This window comes from Thunnus thynnus, chromosome 1 (assembly GCF_963924715.1).
Source record: "Thunnus thynnus chromosome 1, fThuThy2.1, whole genome shotgun sequence".
Lineage (NCBI taxonomy): Eukaryota > Metazoa > Chordata > Actinopteri > Scombriformes > Scombridae > Thunnus > Thunnus thynnus.
Genome location: NC_089517.1, coordinates 18,943,603 through 18,964,003, shown reverse-complemented (window position 1 = coordinate 18,964,003; position 20,401 = coordinate 18,943,603). Strand labels below are relative to the sequence as shown.

General features: G+C 39.1%; 1 protein-coding gene and 1 long non-coding RNA gene across 7 annotated transcripts in view; one reads left to right on the top strand and one right to left on the bottom strand.

Moving 5' to 3' along the window:
- sbf2 (SET binding factor 2) overlaps positions 1 to 18,911 on the top strand; it is a 123,424-nt gene extending 104,513 nt beyond the window's left edge. For all 6 annotated transcript variants that reach the window (XM_067588632.1, XM_067588633.1, XM_067588631.1 and 3 more), the window contains 12 exons: positions 630 to 808; positions 2,135 to 2,311; positions 2,765 to 2,866; positions 6,255 to 6,440; positions 7,577 to 7,703; positions 9,104 to 9,231; positions 10,528 to 10,752; positions 10,844 to 10,951; positions 11,036 to 11,226; positions 12,129 to 12,216; positions 12,292 to 12,423; positions 17,502 to 18,911. In XM_067588632.1, coding sequence (XP_067444733.1) covers positions 630 to 808; positions 2,135 to 2,311; positions 2,765 to 2,866; positions 6,255 to 6,440; positions 7,577 to 7,703; positions 9,104 to 9,231; positions 10,528 to 10,752; positions 10,844 to 10,951; positions 11,036 to 11,226; positions 12,129 to 12,216; positions 12,292 to 12,423; positions 17,502 to 17,600 — 1,742 coding nt within the window. In that variant the 3' untranslated portion in view covers positions 17,601 to 18,911. The remainder of the gene's footprint in view (positions 1 to 629; positions 809 to 2,134; positions 2,312 to 2,764; positions 2,867 to 6,254; positions 6,441 to 7,576; positions 7,704 to 9,103; positions 9,232 to 10,527; positions 10,753 to 10,843; positions 10,952 to 11,035; positions 11,227 to 12,128; positions 12,217 to 12,291; positions 12,424 to 17,501) is intronic.
- Positions 12,393 to 14,280, bottom strand: LOC137182441 (uncharacterized). The gene is made up of 3 exons (XR_010928334.1): positions 14,191 to 14,280; positions 13,943 to 14,080; positions 12,393 to 12,504 (listed from the first exon to the last, which is right to left on the bottom strand). It is a non-coding gene; the product is annotated as an uncharacterized lncRNA (long non-coding RNA).
- Positions 18,912 to 20,401: the final 1,490 nt, after the last annotated feature.

Genomic DNA, 20,401 nt, shown 5'->3' with positions numbered 1-20,401 from the left:
TTGTTAAAAAATAAATAAAGAGATAAAGCATTAATCAGGTGCAGCAGCAGGTGGTAATTTACGTTATTGATAGTAACTGAAAAGTGTTACTAACAGCTTTTAAAATTGATCAAATTTCAGTACGAAAGTAGGTTATGTTATCAAGATATGTCTGATGTGAATGGATCCATTTGATTAAAGGCTCTTATGTAAGTGCCTTGGTTGCAGAAGCTGCATTTGGTAGCAGTTTGACAGCCAGACAAATGCAACTCAGAAAGGGTTGGAAAGTGACTACTGTGAAAAATCATGTCCTTCCTGATAGTGATTAATGCTATTTGGAAGGTATTGCATGCCGGTTTTCAGAGAAATGGCTTCTAGACTTGTTGACTCGCTAAGAAATTCCAACAACCTCTGCTTCTAATATCTCAATGCCTGATTCACAGAGGCAAGCGCTTTGTTGGTGCACTGAAAGAATGGAGGTGTTTACATAATCCCTGTTGTACTGCTGTGCATGTAAACGTAGTCCGCATGTCCTGTGTTGTTCATCATTCAATCTTAGTTTGTTTGACGGCATGTGTACCTCAGTGGCATTCGAACAGGCCAGCTCCCGCGTGTGTGTGCAACTTTTGTTTGCATCTGTGTGTTTGCAGGCATGTGGGCCAGCCTGCGCTCAAGCAACAGACTCAGCCAGCACCCGACGGTAGCAGACGTGGGCGCCAGACTAGCAGGGAAGGATCTGGCGCCCCCTGCAGGTAGCAGCAGTCTGCAGGCTCAGCTCCTCAAACAGCAAGCTGCCCTCTACGTCTTTGGAGAAAAGTCCCATCTGAGGGTGAGGAAAAAAAGAAAGCTGTTGACTGGGAGCTCTAAAGGAAATTTTACTATGAGATTGGTATAGTTTATCAATGTAAATCTGCACTTTCATATGTGCATTTGAAGGTTAGTTTTAAAACTTCATCACATCATGTGTAAGCTTGAAGGTTACAAAGAAAATGATACATCCAAAATACGCAAGCACAGTGTCTTTTGAGGGATAATTTGATTGTTTAAGAATATATCTATAATATCAAAGGATATAAAATAATATTTCTGCGTTCCTTAAGTGTAAGTATAAACATGTAGTAAGTATGTAGAAACAGTTCTGTATATTTAACACAACTACAATCATGTAAAATCTATTATCAGTCATGATATAACAGCACCGTACGCTGGCTTCTGGCTAACACAGAAATGAACACTTTATGAAATGACCTTTGATTGTTACTAAACATATTGTAATAAAAACACACAGTTGACTTGTCAGACAGCCATATAAGAAGCCATTTGTTTTAAAGTTCACACTTAAGAAGGTTTTTTTTGTCATTGTTGGTGTTTCTCAGTATGCAATTAGTGCAGTGATAAGCCTGAGTCAGGGACATGAGGCATTCAGCGTACTGAAAGCAGTGGGAGTATCTCGTTTGGAATGAATCAAGTCCGCTCAGTTTCCCAAAAGCCAACATATCATAACATTTTTCCAAGTGCCAGTAAGTCAGTCATTGTTCTTGGCACATAGTCATCAACACCTGCTCCAGATGGAGGTGGTATCATCCAGAATAACAGTTCATAGACCCACTGGACACAAGGGTGCAGAGGAAAAACTCGAACTTGAACTTCTCTTGTACGTTGGATACTGAGGCGCACTGAAGATTTTTCAAGGATCTTGTCATTTATCTGCAATAGACATCAGTACTTCACCCAGTACATATCAACAAAGACAGACTCGTAATTAAGCGATAATATAAGAAGAGGTGCCCTAATATGCAAAATTAACAAATCAGGCAGAGGTACAGAACACCACAATGCAAAACGGCCTCAGATACTAAGGTTTGTCATATTATATTGATTCTTCATGGTATTGTATAGCGATTCTCACATGTTTCCATCTCCACACATAAAAATGATGAGTGCCAAATATTAGAAACACCTTTCAATGTAATGATATAAGACAACCAACTTCCACCCCTACCACAGAACTGAGTCAACACTCAAATAAAACTAAGTCCAGACTGCACTGAATTATATTGTACATGTCTGTATTTTTCTGATCACTGAGTGTAATTTTATTTGAACATGTTAGTTTTATGCAGCCTCACCCTCAGCTCTGTGTCTCTTTGGACAGGGCCTCAGAGTGGACTCCTCTCTGAACTGTGAACTGGTGCCGGTGGACTTTGCAGACACGCGGCAGGTGAAAGCCTCTTTTAAGAAGCTGCTGAGAGCCTGCGCTCCCAGCGCCACCTCATCCGACTCGGAGGACTCCTTCCTCAAAGCCTTGGAGGACTCCGAATGGATCCTGCAGGTGACAAAACACAGAATCAATACTGTTCTTGTATTTTATCAAGAGTACACATTCACAGTACCACCGTGAGTCAGAGTCAGCTTCTAAAAATTGTGTGAGAAAGGACCCTGCAGTCGGCTCTGTGTGCGAGTTTCACATAATGGATAAATCCACTCTGAAGCCATTTTCCCAAGGGAAGTGGATTCACAACGATTGGATTGCAGCAGAGCTCTTTATCATGCTGGTAATCTGATTGACCCCCTTCCGCCTTTGTCCTTACATTAAACATATCGTAGACTGTCGAAAAATATTATCTGTGGGAAACTCAACATAAGCATCAAGCAGATTCAGCAAGTAATTTACCGTTAGACCAAACATGGTAATGCATGCAAAGAGAGGATTAATTGTGTGTGTGGTGTGTGTGTCTATGTCTATGTCTATGTGTTCACTTGCACATATGTTGATCGCCCACAGCTTCACAAGATCCTGCAGCTGGCACTGATTCTGGTAGAGCTTCTGGACAGCGGCTCATCTGTTCTCCTGAGCCTGGAGGATGGCTGGGACATGACTACACAAGTAAGACAAATACATTTATGAATAATCACACAATAACACAGACAGATGTGGAGAGGACTCAGGAAGAAGAGGTTGAGCACAATGTGTGTAGAACAGAGAGACATTTCCCTTCAACTTGTTTTTATGTATTTTCAGTTTGCATATTAAAAACCTGAGTGGAAATACCAAACATTTGGAAAAACAGCAGAAATATCAGGAAATATATTAGAGGTAGGAAAGTTGGCAGATGGAAAACAAGGAGAGAAGTGAAAGGTGGTAAATGCAGTTGGAAGCTAGCGTTCATGTCATGCTGCAACTCCTTGTTACATGCCTCTCCTCCTCCAGAAAACTTGTAAAATAAAGAATAAAAAGAGTTTCGGGTGTTGAGTGATCATAACCACAACATTCCCCCATACAAGTCCACATGGGGGCTCTTGTAAGATGTCACCTTCTCCTCTTTATCAGCTGATAAAAACACCACAGGGAACACAAGGATCAAAAGAGACACATTTATAGATTAGTAGAAAAACACATAAATATCATCTTACGCTCTCGATTAATCATGTCATACTGTCATGTCCTCTTGGATATATTCAAGTTCAGAAATTCACTGTCAGAAAATGTTTCACAAAGCACTCGTTTACCAGTGAGTATCTGTTTTTAATGCACTGATTTTTTTTAATTGTTTTTAATGCTAAAAAAAGAAACAAAAGAAACAACAAAAAGATGGAGGGAAACAAATAAAAAAAATAAGTAGAAAATAAAAAGATGTAACAAAGATCCGGGTGTAGCCACACAAGATGGTTAATCACATAAATATTCCTTCATTTATAGACAGCAGCTGTTCAGACAAAGTCAAAGTGTTTGGCATTACTGGTTGTCTTATCACAAATGGATCAGGAGAGCTGCCACACAGGTCCACCATCCAAATATTGAAATAGCAATCCAAAGTGGAAATTAGTAATTTTTTAGAGTCATCATTTTTGTGATCATGGATTTTCCACCAGACTTCACTTATGAATTAGTGTGAGTCATAAATCTGCCACACCTGCTTTTCCTGCTCATCTTCTAATCAGCTATGTCACTGTTGACCCAATTATGCAAAGATGGCAAAGAAAGATGAAAAGGTTTTTTTTAAGCCTCATGTGACTGATTTGTGCTGATTTCAGTCATTAGAGTTTATGGTTCTGATTTGAAGGCATATAAACAAAAAAAACTGGTTTTATCCTGATCAGTTGTCAGTATCGTTTCGCTCAAGCATTTTGTCGCATTTTTGCTGTCTTTGCTCATATTTTCCATGTTGACCTGTTAAAGTGCACATGTTTGTGCTGCAAGTGTGTGTCTTTCTATGTGTTTACGGGGGTTTATGAAGCCCTGGGCTGCTGTTTAAAAGCACAATTTGTGGATCCCTTATGCCAGGCACGTGTTAGGCCCGGAGCATCTCTCTCCATGGGCCACCAGCTCCATCACGCCAGGTCCTGATCAGGCCCGCACAGGCAAATGGGCTCCATATGCTCTGGCTCTCCTGCCTCTGTCCACGGACCATAGACACCCAGCAGACAGGATGCAGAACTGTCTTGTTTTCTGTTTCTCGTTCTCATCCTCAGTCTAACCGTCTGTCTCAATCTCCTATCCACTCTCCTTTTTCGTGCCTCACTTCTCCTTTCAGACCTCTCCTCAGTCTCTCTGTAATCCCAGGGGCTTATTTCTGTGCCGGGGCGCAGGGGGCTTTCTCTACCACTCAGGGCTGGATGTACTTGTAAACCCCATGGGGACGCCATGAACTGTTTTTCCCGCTCATTCCACACGCGTCAGGGCTCATTAGTTGTGTTGGAGGAGACACGGGCAGGGAGGCAGGCCAAACATATTGCATGTGTAGACAAGTGGGTCTCAACTGGTGTTTTGTAGAGTGAGCTCAAGTGTGCCTGAACTACAATGTTATATAAATGTTATTAAGAGCAGATGATCGGTTAAACATAGTGTTGTGTTGGATTCAGCTATAGAGGGGGAGCAACGCAACGGCATGCCATCCACTTAAAAAACATGTTATACGCTGTATTGTAATCATGCGTGAGAAGTGGGAAAAATGCTGCAGAGTGGTGGTGAAACAGCTGCCTGATCTGTTAGTGGTAAACTGATCATGATTTTTAACCCTTGTATATTTAACATAATGAGAACTATAAAATCAAATTAGTGACAGTCAGTTGTTGATCAAATACTTTCCCACCAAAACTACACTATATTGGTTTGGCTTTATATGTTAGCTGATAAATTACATTAAGTGTCAGTACAGAAATGCCAAAAATATGTTAGGTAATTCAGACACAGTGCCTTGTTTTCACTGTAAAATATCCAGCACAGTGCATATCTAGGTCACAAGTCTTAAATAACCAGATGTAACAGTTTGTTTGTTTGTTAAATGTTATTTTAACCTCTTAACATCCACTGGATTGCCGGTGACCTGCCTAAGCCAGTTGTAAGCGGCTTAGCATCACGCAGTAATGAGGCCACTTGGAGACGTTTTGGAGAGGTTTGTGGTGACACCAGTGACACCATAAACTAAAAACTCCCTCGCTCCCATAAGATTATGCCTAGAGATCTGGAATTTCATACAGGTGTGCTTGACGAGATTTAGAAGTTACGTGGTGATTTGCATAGTTCTGGCATAAAGTGTGTCCTAGTTATTGTTATTCAAATATGACTCATTATTGACGAGGACCAAAAACACTTTCTTGAGGCATATTTGAACTGATGTGATTTTGGATGTGTTTTGCTAAACAAGCACATTTCCAAAAAAACTAGAAGATGTTACCCTTCAAATGAAGCCTAATACATGCATTTTGGCCTCACAGTTCAGCTGTTATAAGCTTTTCCATTTGGGCATGCCAAATAGGCGAAAATGCCAAAAAAATGGTGGATGTTACGAGGCTACAAAACTTAATATCGACCAATACAATATATCATCTGATGTTTTAAACTGATGACTGCTTTATGTGTAACTAACTCAGAGGATTCATATAAATGTTTTGCTTACATCCTCATAAGAAAATGAAGATGTCTCCTAAACTGTGAGGTTAAGATGCCAACAATAAACCACAACTTCCCTGGTTCAAGTCCATCTCTCTCTCCCACATTACCTGTTGTGTATGCACTATTTGTCTTTAATAAAGGCTTAAAATGCCCCCAAAAAACTAATGCAAACAAAACTTAAGCAGTGTGCTTTAGGCTGTAACAGGACCAAACACCCACAGATCAGAACTATTTTTTTCTTGTTCATGGATTATTGTAAATAATCTGTTTTTAAAACAGTTTGACCTGTATTTTCCTCCCACATCTCTCTGTCTTGAGGATTGACAGACTGGAAATGTGAGAAATCTCAATCTTCTCACTTTTGTCTTTCTTTCTGCAGGTGGTGTCTTTGGTGCAGCTGCTGAGTGATCCTTTCTACCGGACTCTGGAGGGCTTTCAGGTGCTGCTGGAGAAGGAGTGGCTCTCCTTCGGCCACAAGTTCAGCCAGCGGAGCAACCTGAGTCCCAGCAGCCAGGGCGGCGGCTTCACTCCCATCTTCCTGCAGTTCCTGGACTGCGTGCACCAGGTGAAGCTTTAACCCCACCTTCCCTAATACTGTACCACAGGTGTTCTATACAGTCAAGCATCTCTGCCCTCTGCAACGTGACTTCACATGACGTCCGCTTTCCCTCCACGACTTATTCATATTTCCTATATGAGCTCATCACATTACTCAAAACAATATAGGCGAGAGAATGAAGAAGGCGAGAAGCTCAGCTGTCATTATCTATACATTTGGTTTAGTTTTGCACTTTGCATTCCGAACACTGGAGATGTAATTTCGACAGCGTATTGCACCAGGGAGTGTGCAGGGAGGCTGTTGCCCAGATGGTCTGTGAACCCAGTGATCAGCGCTGAGCTGTGTGCGCTCGCGTGTTTCAGCATCCCTTCACATTTCAGTGTGTGTTCAGAGCAGCATGTGGAAAATTGCACTTTGGGGGATTGAGAGTCTCTAGGAAGGGTTTGGGTGTGCCTCAGGGTTTCAGGATTTCAGGGGGGGGGCAGGGGGTGGAGGGTTAAGAATGAAGCTCGCACAGCTGAGGTCCAGAGAACTGTGTCCGCTGTGAAATGCTAACTTTAGAGAATGTTGCTGGTTTTTTTTGTGTCTCTGGGGTCTTACAGACCCACTCCCATACACTTACATCAACACATAGTTTCTGCATTTGTCTTTTGAAACTGTAGTCTTGGCAGCCACGACAGTTTGGCGGGGGTCCTGGGGTCTGGAGAGCTATAAACGAGGGGGGGGTGGGGTTGGGGGAGGGAGGGTTGGGGGGCGGGGGGGTTCGGACAAGAGCTGAAAATAGAAGTGCCTCATCTCCAAAACAGCTGTTGTTTTTGCCAATAGACCCAGGTGGCCTCAAATATTCAACACTTCTCTCTCGTTGGCCACCTCACACCGCTGGATGGGAACAATGGAGCTACAGTCCTGCAGGCTCAGTCTGGATTGTGTCTGGCGGCGATGATATCACTAACCTTTGCCCCCTCAAGGACAGGAGAAGTTCTTTCCTGTTCTTAATTGGTCATCTATGCTCTGGAGGGATGTGAAGCCACAACACGAGGACACGATCCAGCTGTCACACACATTCTGACCTTCTCTCTCTGTCTCTCTTCCTCCACTCTCTCTATCTGACTATCTTTATTCATCTTTTCATTTCTTTGCAGATTTTGGAGCAACATCCTCTGGAGTTTGAGTTTAATCAGTATTATCTGAAGTTCCTGGCCTATCATCACATCTCTAACCGCTTCAAGAACTTCCTGTTGGACTCCGACTATGAGCGCTTGGAGCATGGTCAGTGTCCTGTACAATCTAATCCAGAGGGGATTGTTTTTTAATATTATCTTTTCTTTTTTTATTTCAGGGAAAGACTGCCTTACCAGTGGCTGTATGCATCTTTCGTATAACCAACCACACAGTTTAAAGTTTGCCTTTATAAATTAGTGCACAAGGTTTGAATATTTTGTGACACATTCTTTAAATGAGCTCTCCCAATCCATCCAAAATGAAATGTCCCCTCAGAAAATAGGGTTAATAAAACTAATAGATCTCAAAATTAACCTTTTTTGTGACCCAGAAATTATGATCACATCACCCACACAGTAATTGACACCAGTACTGTTGCTTCCTGGAGCACATTAACACAGGACTATAAATACATCTGAAATGTGCAACTACACTGAATCTCTCAAAAACATGAGAGTGGACCCAAAACAGTCATCAATAGCGCTGGAGTAGGTTGCATTTGTCGGGTTTGCCGCTAGATAGCGCATGCATGCAGCTTGGTGAAACTAAAATTGGGACTGAAAGGGAATAAGATTTGTGGGAGAAATCTCTGGACAGTGACAAAAGATGACTACAGGAAATGACAAATATATTGCATCTCAAGGGGAGTGCTTTGAAGGGGAAAAACACAAATAAAACTTTGAAGGGGATTAGAAAGGTACTACTGAAGGATTTATAATGAGACTTTTTTTAACAGTTCCAGGAATTTTTGGGTTTCGTTGTAAATTTCAAATCTTTGTTGCATAACATATTATCACAGATAATAAAATTGTGTTCAAAGAATGAAAAATGGATGTAAAAATGGTTTTCTTACTGATATTTTCTTACTTACATTTGGCCATGCAATTGATAAATGATATCGAGTTTGATTATGTTGAACAGATTGATATCTGAATTGGGTGCGGTGTATATTAGAAGATGTTAGAAATTGTCATCTCAGCTTCATTTTTTGCATTAAATAGTTTTCTACTGAAATTTATTCTCCACATAAATATTTCTAGATGTTTAGCTGCCAACATGTTTTGTTTTTTGGATCCCACCTTTAAAAAGAAAAGTTAAAACTAAGTCCAAACTGAGTCTAAATGGAGGTTGTGTCACGGGATGGAAATGAATAGTGAAAACAGAGCAGAGGTTCAGTGAAAAACACTATTATTGGGCTATAATGCGTGATGTCCTGTAAAAACTGGAGGTTGTGTATATGATGATGAAAATAAAGTTGAAAGATGAAAATATTACTGCAACATTGTGGATAATTTTCATTATCTGCATATCCAGTTAATGTATTCGTATTCTTTGACACCACTAGCACCCACCTGACACCCCAGATTATGAACCCATGTATAGTTTAACACATGAACCTTTCCGTTGAATTACAAGCTTTTGATCACAGTTCTTTGTGTTTTTTGCAGGCTTGCTGTTTGATGATAAGGGTGAGAAGCAGGCCCGGAGAGGTATCTGTATCTGGGAGTGCATCAACAGGATGCACAGGAGGAGTCCCATCTTCTTCAACTACCTGTACAGCCCCTCGGAGAGCGAAGTGAGTGTTTCTCTCTGTTTTTCTTCAGTTTTTTTTAAAAATAATCAACCATTTTATTCTGCCCTTTTCTTGTTCTGGTAATTTCAAATACATTGAGTGTGTGTAGAGGTGTGACGCCTCACCTAAGTCATGAATGTACCTGTACCTATGTTTGACATAGTGAAAGTCCCTCATTTTCATTGTGTAAACACCAGGTTTTTTGTTTAGTTTCTTTTAAAGGAAGCACAGCAATGATGTGTGAGGAACTTCCACCTTTTGATTGTCTGTAAAGCCAACATGTAACTTTCTTCATACTGCAGGTTTCCATCTGTTAATGATTGGTCATTTGTAATAAAGGCATACTCATTCAAGATGCATAACTCTGGCATCAGTGGAAAAAATGTAATGAACTCAAGTCTAATGTTTGTCTATGAAGTTTTCCATTATTTTTCTTTTCCTTGATACTGTGTTACTGGTTACATACTGGTTGTTGGGCTGCATCCGTCTTCCCGGGTTTGTTTTGGCTCAGAGTTTTTAATTATTTTATTGTTTTAGTGAGCTTTTACTTTACTTATTTAATGTAAAGTAAAAGAGCTAACATTAGCTCATGCAGCACTAAACACTTCAACCTTCAATTGAGACTACACAAGAGTTCGTCCTGCAATTTCTCTCTCCACTTATTTAGCTGTGTGTAGCTGCATCACAGGGTCCACTGTTCAGGAACTTCTTCGACATACAACGATGGGCATTTCTGAGCTTTCCTGTATCAGACCTCCAACAAGTTGAAGGCTTGATTAATTATCTCCTTCGGCAACAAATCCAGTTGGAGTCCTGTTAAGCCGAGCTGGATCCAGTAAATAGAGCTGCCTCAGACTCTGAGGCAACCCGACTACCTGGGCCTCAGAGGTCAAAAGGAGTTAAAAAGTATCACTCCAGCTATATGACCCTGTGGCAGATGACAACATCCTGTTGCTGTCAAACCCTTTTGGACCCCTAGCCCCCTAGTCTTCATCTCGTCCTCGTCGTCTATATATATTTTGACAAAGCTCTGTAACTTTTTTCAGCCTTTTTATGAGTAATCAGGGCCTTTATGTTGATGACTTTTCATGTTTCCTCTCAAATCAGTGAGCGGGGCTTGTTGTCAAACTATTTCTTGATTAATCTTCTTAGAAATACAACACACAGATATTTCACATTTTTTGGCCATTACAAATTGAAGGCTTTTTGATTATCTTTGTCATTAAACTACACTCTTTAGTATTTAAAGTTATGCAACAGTATTTTACAAATGAATAATAATACTTTTATGTCTTGTAGGTGATTCTGAAGCCCTCCATCAGCATCCCCAGCCTGAATAAGTGGGACTTTTTCACGGACGAGACTCTGTCGACCGGACCGTGTTACGACTGGAGGATGATGGCTGTGAGGTTGGAGAGCTCAGAGGAGGCAGAAACCATCTCCAACAGCAAGAGGAGGATTGTGTGGCCGTGTTACAGCAGCGTGAGCCGCGCCCAGCCGGATGCCATCACCAAACTCCTCGCTGTAAGAGCTTGTTACTGAAACTTTGATCTTCAGTTTTATCCTGTTTAGTTCTCGCATCATCACTCAAATTTGTCTGTTTTTGGTGCTGCAGGACATCGAGAAGCTGGAGAGTGAGCTGAACCAGAGCCCCGAGAGATGGCAGACCACTCTGGAGAGAGTCCGAATCAGCATTCAGGAAGACCTCAAGCAAGAAGGAAATGTGAGTGTGCTTCAAATTTCAACAATTAAATGACATAAAACAGTTCTTTTGTGTGTCATACTTGTTATCTTGTGTGTTTTGCAGCTCCGCAAGCAGTCGGTGTCCATCTCAGGTCTCATTCCCACGTCCAGCCTACAGGCCTTCCAGCGGCGCTCCATGCTGCACCTGCCAGACAGCGGGCTCGGCGAGGACCGCAGCACTGCCACAGCCAACGGGATCAACCGTCGCGCCGCAACACTTTACAACCAGTTCACCCCAAAGAGCGAGGAGAACAGGTGGGTTGTGAACTTCCTGAGTCCCGGAACAAATAAAGAAGTTCACATTTGATTCACTTACAACTGCTGCCGAGGGGTCAATCCGGTCCAGTTTTGGATGATGACTCAGCGCAGTGGTATGCTGTGTGTCATGTTTGTGAGGATTGTCTGTACTCTGTTAAACTCTGGGTGTGTAATTTTTACAATTACAGAGAGGTTAAAGTACAGTCTCTTGGCTCTGATATCTGGATATTTTTCCCTGAATTAGACAAACAATGATTAAAATGTACTTTGTGTAAATTTCTTTGCTCTTTTAAAGATGAAGATCACATGATCTTCATCTTTCACAATCCAAATAATCCTTTGATGGATAAAAGTTATAATAGATTAGTATTTTTGAAGCATTCAACCCACACAATCCTCAAAATTATTCTACTTTTCTGTAAAAATACCTAATCAGATGTTTGCAACTATGTTTTTTTTTTTGTTATATTATTCTGTTTGTGGACATAAAAAGTAAAAACTTGTCTTTGTTGAATCTCCTTGACAGGTTGAGGCTGTTTTTTTTCATTTAAATTGCTTTAAGAAAGTTGAAACATGACAGTAGAGATCTCTGGAAGAGATCCTTGAAAAAACACGTGAAGCTTGCTGGTGTTTTCTACTACAGAGTTGTACAACTACCCACTGTTGGGCCTCTTTACACAACGAGAACACAATGTACAAAGAGTGCCGGAGTCGCTCTTGTACATATGGAGAAACATGTCAGTCAGGCTTTGTTTTGCTCTGTGTCTCTGCCTTCTGTGCAACAAATGCTGGAATTGGCTTCACCGATATATAAATATGGATCCAGATGACTTTTGACACTGTCATTAATAACCCAAAGTTACAGAGACGTTACATCCAGACTTTGTGTCAATCTGCAGGTCTTATGAGGGGATCCTGTATAAACGTGGAGCACTGCTGAAAGGTTGGAAGCCTCGCTGGTTTGTGTTGGACATCACAAAACACCAGGTGAACAAGCGGCAACACGTTTATTTAAGCAGCACTAGATCTTCAAGCTGAAGGTTAACGTCCGTGTCTTCACAGATGAGGTACTACGACACCGGCGAGGACACCAACTGCAGAGGCCACATCGATCTGGCGGAGGTGGAGTCCGTGATGATTGCAACACCCACTATAGGAGCTCCCAAACATATCAGTGAAAAGGCTTTCTTTGACGTGAGTACATTTTAAACCATGTGTCCACTGGATGTTGCTGTATTGCGTTCTGGTTGCACCGCAGCTCTGTTACATCACCGTCTGTAAAGCATTTCAGAAGCAGAACGTCACACATTACCGATACTGTTCAGTTGTTTTGTTTGCATTTTCAGTTTTACAAGCATAACAGATGCAACTCATTCATGACTGATGTGTTGACAGATCCTTTCAGGATGTACCTGTTTAACTGTACACAGCACACGTCTTATATTACTGAATAGTGTCTGTTATCAGACAAAAAACTTTATCTGTCATCTCCTTCACAGACTTTGGAGGAGAAAAAACAAAAAGAGAAACTTCTTTTGCTGTATGTACAGAAAGGCAAAGTCGATAAGTAATGAAGCATTCATGAGGCATCAGTAAATATTTAACTCATGTCAATTTACAATAAATTTCTTAAATTTCACACTTGCAAAGATGGAAGCTGCTTCGGCAAAAATACACCTGATGTGTAAATACAGTGGAGCAGAAACAACGTGTGTGAAAGCCAGAATGTGACGCAGCCTCATTTGAACCTTTCTGTCAGTGTTGAAAACATACGTAGCCCGAGAGAGACCACGGAGAGAGAAAAAACGAACTTGGGCTCTCGATTTAATAATTCATGCTCTCCATTTAACTATTTGACCTGTTCCACTCTTGTAGAGGGCGTCAAACGCATTCAGTCAGCTGTAAGTTTGAAGAAAGCAACAAAGAAGATGTTTCCTCGTCAGTTACTTCTTGGTGTGTTGAAGTGTGGTGAATGAAGAGCGAGTAAAACTTGTTTGATCAGCTTCAGGTTCGCAAACAACCCTGAAGCTGCATTTTTATGAACCGGGTGACATCAGCAGGAGTGTGAAAGCTTTTATAGCGAAGAAGTCTATTATCCCGTAGAACAGGTTTAAAGCAGTAGGTGATGTATTTTAGAAGCATTTTATGTTATATTTGTTGAAATTCTCTTTACATCCTGACAGCAATCAATAAATCAAATGCTCTGACAATAAAAAGAAAAAATCTGTTATATGTGGCTGTGGCAGGCCTGTAATAAACCCGTCCAGTCATTTCATTCAGCCCACATGAAATGACTGGATGGCCGACGTGCCTGTCTGCGAGCACTCGTTGCACCTGATCGGAGGACATGATACAAGGACAGACAACAAAGAAAGTTTGGAGACCAGGCGAGCAGTGGGATACGGACGGACAGGAAGTGACGGGACTGCATGAATTGCAGAAGGAGAAAAGAAAAAGACAAGAATATCAACAGAAAGCAGAATGAAAAGTCGTGTTTCTATTAACCTATTTTTATGCACATTTAGAAGTATCGAATTAGAAAAGCTTAATTGAAACACCAAAATTTGAAAAAACGTCCTCGGTTTTTGCAAAAAACGTTTTACGCTCGCTTGAGGTGGATTTTTGAAATGCTGAAAAAAAGAGTTTGTGCACGAAATGAGTAATGGAAACACATATGTCGAATAAATAATGACGAAGTGAACTTTTAACTCACATGACTGATCAGCTGTTTCCACTCTTGGCGTCCTCTGGCGTCTCCAGATAGCATAAAGCATGTCCGATGCAATCCGACATGAGAGAATAATTACAACTTGCTCAGTTGAATCAAATTCCTGAAGACATCTCAGTTTTTCTGTCGTCAAGGTAATATTGTTGTTTATTCGCTTCAAACCGGTTGATGGAAACGCACCTAATTCACATTATCATTCAAAACGATTTAACCACTAGAGTGAATTTACTTACTGTGATCAGAACAGCTTTTCGGTTAAAACTCAGTGAAAGTATGACATATCCACACCATTTTTCGCAGTTCTGTTAGGAGTTTCGTGCTGTACGTGCTGACGCAATTCGACATATCAGACATGTTGACAGACTTGTTTTGGCTCAGAGAAAATCGCTGTGTTACTTTCCTCCTGTGAAAAGTACAAGATTTGAGTCTTTTAGTCTGTTCCCTCTCCGAAGCTGTTACATATTTTGCTGCTTCTCATTCTTTCTCAGAATTATTGGTACTTTTTGTGTTTGTGAAAGGGTGTTAAAATATTGGAATATTTCTGCAAATTTAGGGTAATATGTTTCTCTTATCTTGTCATATTTTGGACTCGAGAGAAGGAAGTGAATTTCACAATAATGACACAGTCTCTGGTATCTGGGAGCCAGGTTTCTGAGTCTTCCCTCTTCTATCTCAAGACTCTCTGGTCCCCAAGTCTGTATTTTATTAGTTTTTCTTTGTTTGGTCTCAGGAGTGGTCGGTTATTTGGCCAGTTTCATCTTTTTGTTTACTGTTTGATAAGTTTATTCTGGTTTTTACAATTTTTCTTGATCACTTACACACTATAACTGAGCCTATTAACTAAATGCCCCAAACCATGACGCCATCTACCAAAACACCCATTTCCCAAAACTATAAACACCGTTCCCCTGTTTTCACTCATGTGCTCGTTTATAAAACGCTGGCATTCAATATCATTAACTCAAGTCATCACAGCTGGAACCCAATTAACACACAAACCCCCAGGAGGAAACACTAAGAGTCAAAACTGTTCACAGACCAATCAGAACCTCAGGATTGATAACAAGGTCAGTTCACTTGTTTTAAAACAATGCATCAAAGACTCACATCACAAAGACCTGACGCACAATAAATGTGATTTCTTTCTTTATGTACAAACTGTTGTTTTTCTCATTGGTTTATATTCATAAATACATGGAAATTTGTCCTTTATCAGTTGCATATTTTTACAGTACATTTATTTCTTCACTCAATTTCAGTTTATTTTCCTACAGTATGTTGACGGATTCAAAATGTTTATTATACATGTGTTGTGTCTTTATATTGTGTTCATCATGTTTTGAATTGAATCTCATCAGTGTATAACAGCTGTTTTATAGTGTTTGTGTATTTGTTGGCTTTTATGTGCAGTCTGAAGGCAAAATTTGGTTTAGATGTAAAATTTAACGGATTTCCAGTGGAGAGTTTGGTTTAGACATAGAAGTCTTTGAAGATGATCAGTTAAACATTTGTGTTTAGAGTTTTGGGAAATGGAGCATAATTTCAAGATCGAGAAAAACCGTAATTTCAGTTCTTCGGAAATCAGAGTAGTTTCTTATGAATTTAAGGTCAGTGACTTAGCTCTTAGTGTACAGTTGTTGTTGTTTTGGTGTTGGACTACAGCATGAAGTCACAATGCTAACAGACCCAGAGTCTAAATCTCTGTCTCTCTACCAAAATATAACTTAAGCTGTTTTCCATTTGATTTATCAGTTGTTGTGCATGTTGTGTTTTGTTTTGTTTGAACTTTATAGTATAGTGGATACACTTTTTTTGTTTTTTTTTAAGGGCGCTGATGTCCCTCTTACATTACTTTTGTAGCAGTAAGATTACATTAATTCCCTACTGGGTTCACATCTTTGTGTCCTTTTTCATCTCTGTTGAGTTTGCATCGTCGTTCAGGTGTATATTTAATAATATATATGAACATTTTTCTTCTGTCTTATTTTTTCTTTCTATTTACATGCATGACACGTCACAAATCCTCTTATTCTATTTCTATTAATTCTATATTGAACACACTATGTATGTTTTTAATGACTCTTGTTGCTCCCTAGTGTCTCATTAACATATGGCACCCACCATTTTACTACTATTTACACGCACTGGCCACTTAATTAGGAACACCTGAGCAATCTAATGTAACAGCTCTTCTATAAATTCTACTTTAATGAATCTTATACGTCTTCAGTTTTTGTTGACATTGTCAGAAAGGTGATAATTCTTTGAAGTCTTTGAAGATGATCAGTTAAACATTTGTGTTTAGAGTTTTGGGAAATGGAGCATAATTTCAAGATCGAGAAAAACCGTAATTTCAGTTCTTCGGAAATCAGAGTAGTTTCTTATGAATTTAAGGTCAGTGACTTAGCTCTTAGTGTACAGTTGTTATTGTTTTGGTGTCTCTCTACCAAAATATAACTTAAGCTGTTTTCCATTTGATTTATCAGTTGTTGTGCATGTTGTGTTTTGTTTTGTTTGAACTTTATAGTATAGTGGATACACTTTTTTTGGTTTTTTTTGAGGGCGCTGATGTCCCTCTTACATTACTTTTGTAGCAGTAAGATTACATTAATTCCCTACTGGGTTCACATCTTTGTGTCCTTTTTCATCTCTGTTGAGTTTGCATCGTCGTTCAGGTGTATATTTAATAATATATATGAACATTTTTCTTCTGTCATATTTTTTCTTTCTATGTACATGCATGACACGTCACAAATCCTCTTATTCTATTTCTATTAATTCTATATTGAACACACTATGTATGTTTTTAATGACTCTTGTTGCTCCCTAGTGTCTCATTAACATATGGCACCCACCATTTTACTACTATTTACACGCACTGGCCACTTAATTAGGAACACCTGAGCAATCTAATGTAACAGCTCTTCTATAAATTCTACTTTAATGAATCTTATACGTCTTCAGTTTTTGTTGACATTGTCAGAAAGGTGATAATTCTTTGAAGTCTTTGAAGATGATCAGTTAAACATTTGTGTTTAGAGTTTTGGGAAATGGAGCATAATTTCAAGATCGAGAAAAACCGTAATTTCAGTTCTTCGGAAATCAGAGTAGTTTCTTATGAATTTAAGGTCAGTGACTTAGCTCTTAGTGTACAGTTGTTATTGTTTTGGTGTTGGACTACAGCATGAAGTCACCCAGAGTCTAAATCTCTGTCTCTCTACCAAAATATAACTTAAGCTGTTTTCCATTTGATTTATCAGTTGTTGTGCATGTTGTGTTTTGTTTTGTTTGAACTTTATAGTATAGTGGATACACTTTTTTTGTTTTTTTTTAAGGGCGCTGATGTCCCTCTTACATTACTTTTGTAGCAGTAAGATTACATTAATTCCCTACTGGGTTCACATCTTTGTGTCCTTTTTCATCTCTGTTGAGTTTGCATCCCTGAAAGTGGGCTGTTGTTTATTTTATTACCAGTTCAAAACTTTTTTTTTTTTTTATCCCTCTTTTTCACATTTGACCTGTTTTTTTAAATATCTTTTTCTAGCTGAAGACCAGCAAGCGAGTCTACAACTTCTGCGCTTCGGATGCACCCAGCGCCCAGCTGTGGATGGACAAGATCCAGAACTGCATCTCGGATGCCTGAGCACCGAGATCGTCGCATCGTATTACGAACACAAGAGGTGGCGTCAGATGGTTGAGAGCAGAGACGTGGCGATCACTCAACTCAGCTCATAGATGTCTTTTAATTTCGTGGACCACAGTTAACAAAGTGCCTGGTAGTGGAGGACGAACACTGTCCATCCATCATTGGATCCACTTCTCTGCCTGTTACTGTCAGGCTGTCGTCAGTCTGCAGGTCAGCTTCAGTTTGGAGTCGGTCGAACACGTCCGTCTCTGCTGTCAGCACCCTCCTCTGTGCCTCCGACAGGGATAAAGCGAAGATAAGCTGATGTTTTAGGTCACTGCACTACCAAGGAAAAGTTATCCTACTTAAGCTGTAAATAGATCAAAGCAATATCACTGGCCATTCAAACTGTGGGTTCAATTTTAGAATTTAAAATATAGAGGATAGCCTATAAAGAATTTCTATTTTACTACGAGGAGAGGTTACTGCTGCTTAAAAGAAACATATGAACCGCCAAAAACTCAGAGATTTTAATGCACAACATGAAAACGCTCTTTGTTTGCACTTCGCTCTAAAGTATGCACTCCTTATCAAATATAGATTTTCTAACAGATGCAGACAGCGAGGCTAAAGGCATTACCTTACAATGTACATACGACATTTCCTCAAGACATTAAATGAAAAAAAAAAGTTTGCACAGTGAGTTCAAAAGAATTACCTGACATTTTTCTATTTAAATATGTGATGTTTTCTCTATTTTGTTGAATGTTGTTTGACTTCTGCATAACACGTTTGTCTCATGTAATGTAAATTATTATTTTTTATTAAAAGTGTAACTGTTTTAAGTGTGGTGTCTTCATGTTGTTCTGTAAATACTTGTGTGACATTTCATTTTATATACTGTATGTGCTGAACATAAGTATACTTTTCTAACCTTAATTCTAATGTGACCAACAAAGTCTTTTTTTTTTTTTTTTAATGTGTTGTTTCTGGTGCAAATACCTGAGTGGCCTGTTCCCCGTTTGTGATGAACCATTGTAATGAAAATGAGATGGAAACGTTTTTGTTATCCAAGCAGGCTCTAAGTATTTTAAGGGCTTTTAAAGAAGTAAATGAATATATCATGTAGGACGTTGTGGTTTTCTGAGATTCTCGTCATCTGTTCTCTGTTTGTGCATCCTTTATGGTTTCATTACAAAAAAAAGAAAACAAGAAAACAAATTAATCTTTTCAAGGACGTCAGAGGCTTCTTTTGTTACTGTATCTTTGTACCATGTTTTATGGTGACACTAATTTTTTGGAAATAAATCAAACATACTTGAAACAACCCGTCACTTGTGTCTTGATTTACTGGGTGAATATCAGGGTTTCTCATTTATTTTGCTGCTGTCGGTGATGATGAAGAAGTATTCAGATTATTCTCCGACGTAAATGTAAAAGTAGGAATAACACAATGTAGAAATACTGTTACAAGTTAAAGTCTTCTTACTAAAGTAGAGGTATCAACAAAATGTTCACTAGTCACAGTTATTTCTGTATGAGCTGTGAACCTTTAAGTCTGTATTATTTTGTTGTTAAAGCTACATAAATGTGAGGTGATGTTCAGACTTTTAATATAAGTAATAATAAGCAACAAAACTGTAATTTTGACAAGAATTTAAAAGACAACAAGTCCGCTAATTGACTTTATTTTCTTACCAAAATGAATATGGCTGCCAGTAATTGGGGGATGAATAAGTATAAAAATCTAAATACATTAAAATCTTAATGGCATAATTTGTAGTTTAGGTAAATACTGTTATTATTTAACATTTAATTTACTGTTGTGGCTGTTTGAGGCTTTAACAAGTTTATATGCTGTTTGTTCTTTTTATAAATAATGATGCATCATATTTTAACTGCTGATATGTGTGTGACAAATCTGCCAGTAACAGGAAATACATCTGTCACATAAATGTAGTTGAGAGTAAAAAGTTTAAAGCTGCATAAAGTGGACATATATGGTCAATACATTAAAGTGTACTTAAGCACAGTACTTGAGTAAATGTAAGTATTTACTTTTCACCACTGGCTGAACTACACAGCAGAAGTCGTGTTTTGTCAAATTAAACTAAGTTGTCTGCCTGATGGAAACTTCTTGTGCAAAATGTAAAATATGAATTAAAAAATACATTCAAATTAAAATTTATTTTAAATAAACCCTGAGAAAATTACACATGGATCGCCGTGAAAATGTAAACGCATTCATGCTCCCCGAAGGATGAACAGGAAGTACCCGCACACTGAATCAGGGCTCTTTTCTTTATCTGCAACATTATGACCACCTACAGTTTCCAGTGCCTTTAACACATATAGTCGTCGTTCAGGTGTATATTTAATAATATATATGAACATTTTTCTTCTGTCTTATTTTTTCTTTCTATGTACATGCATGACACGTAACAAATCCTCTTATTCTATTTCTATTAATTCTATAATGAACACACTATATATGTTTTTAATGACTCTTGTTGCTCCCTAGTGTCTCATTAACATATGGCACCCACCATTTTACTACTATTTACACTCACTGGCCACTTAATTAGGAACACCTGTGCAATCTAACAACTGTAACAGCTCTTCTATAAATTCTACTTTAATTAATCTTATACGTCTTCAGTTTTTGTTGACATTGTCAGAAAGGTGATAATTCTTTGAAGTCTTTGAAGATGATCAGTTAAACATTTGTGTTTAGAGTTTTGGGAAATGGAGCATAATTTCAAGGTCGAGAAAAACCGTAATTTCAGTTCTTCGGAAATCAGAGTAGTTTCTTATGAATT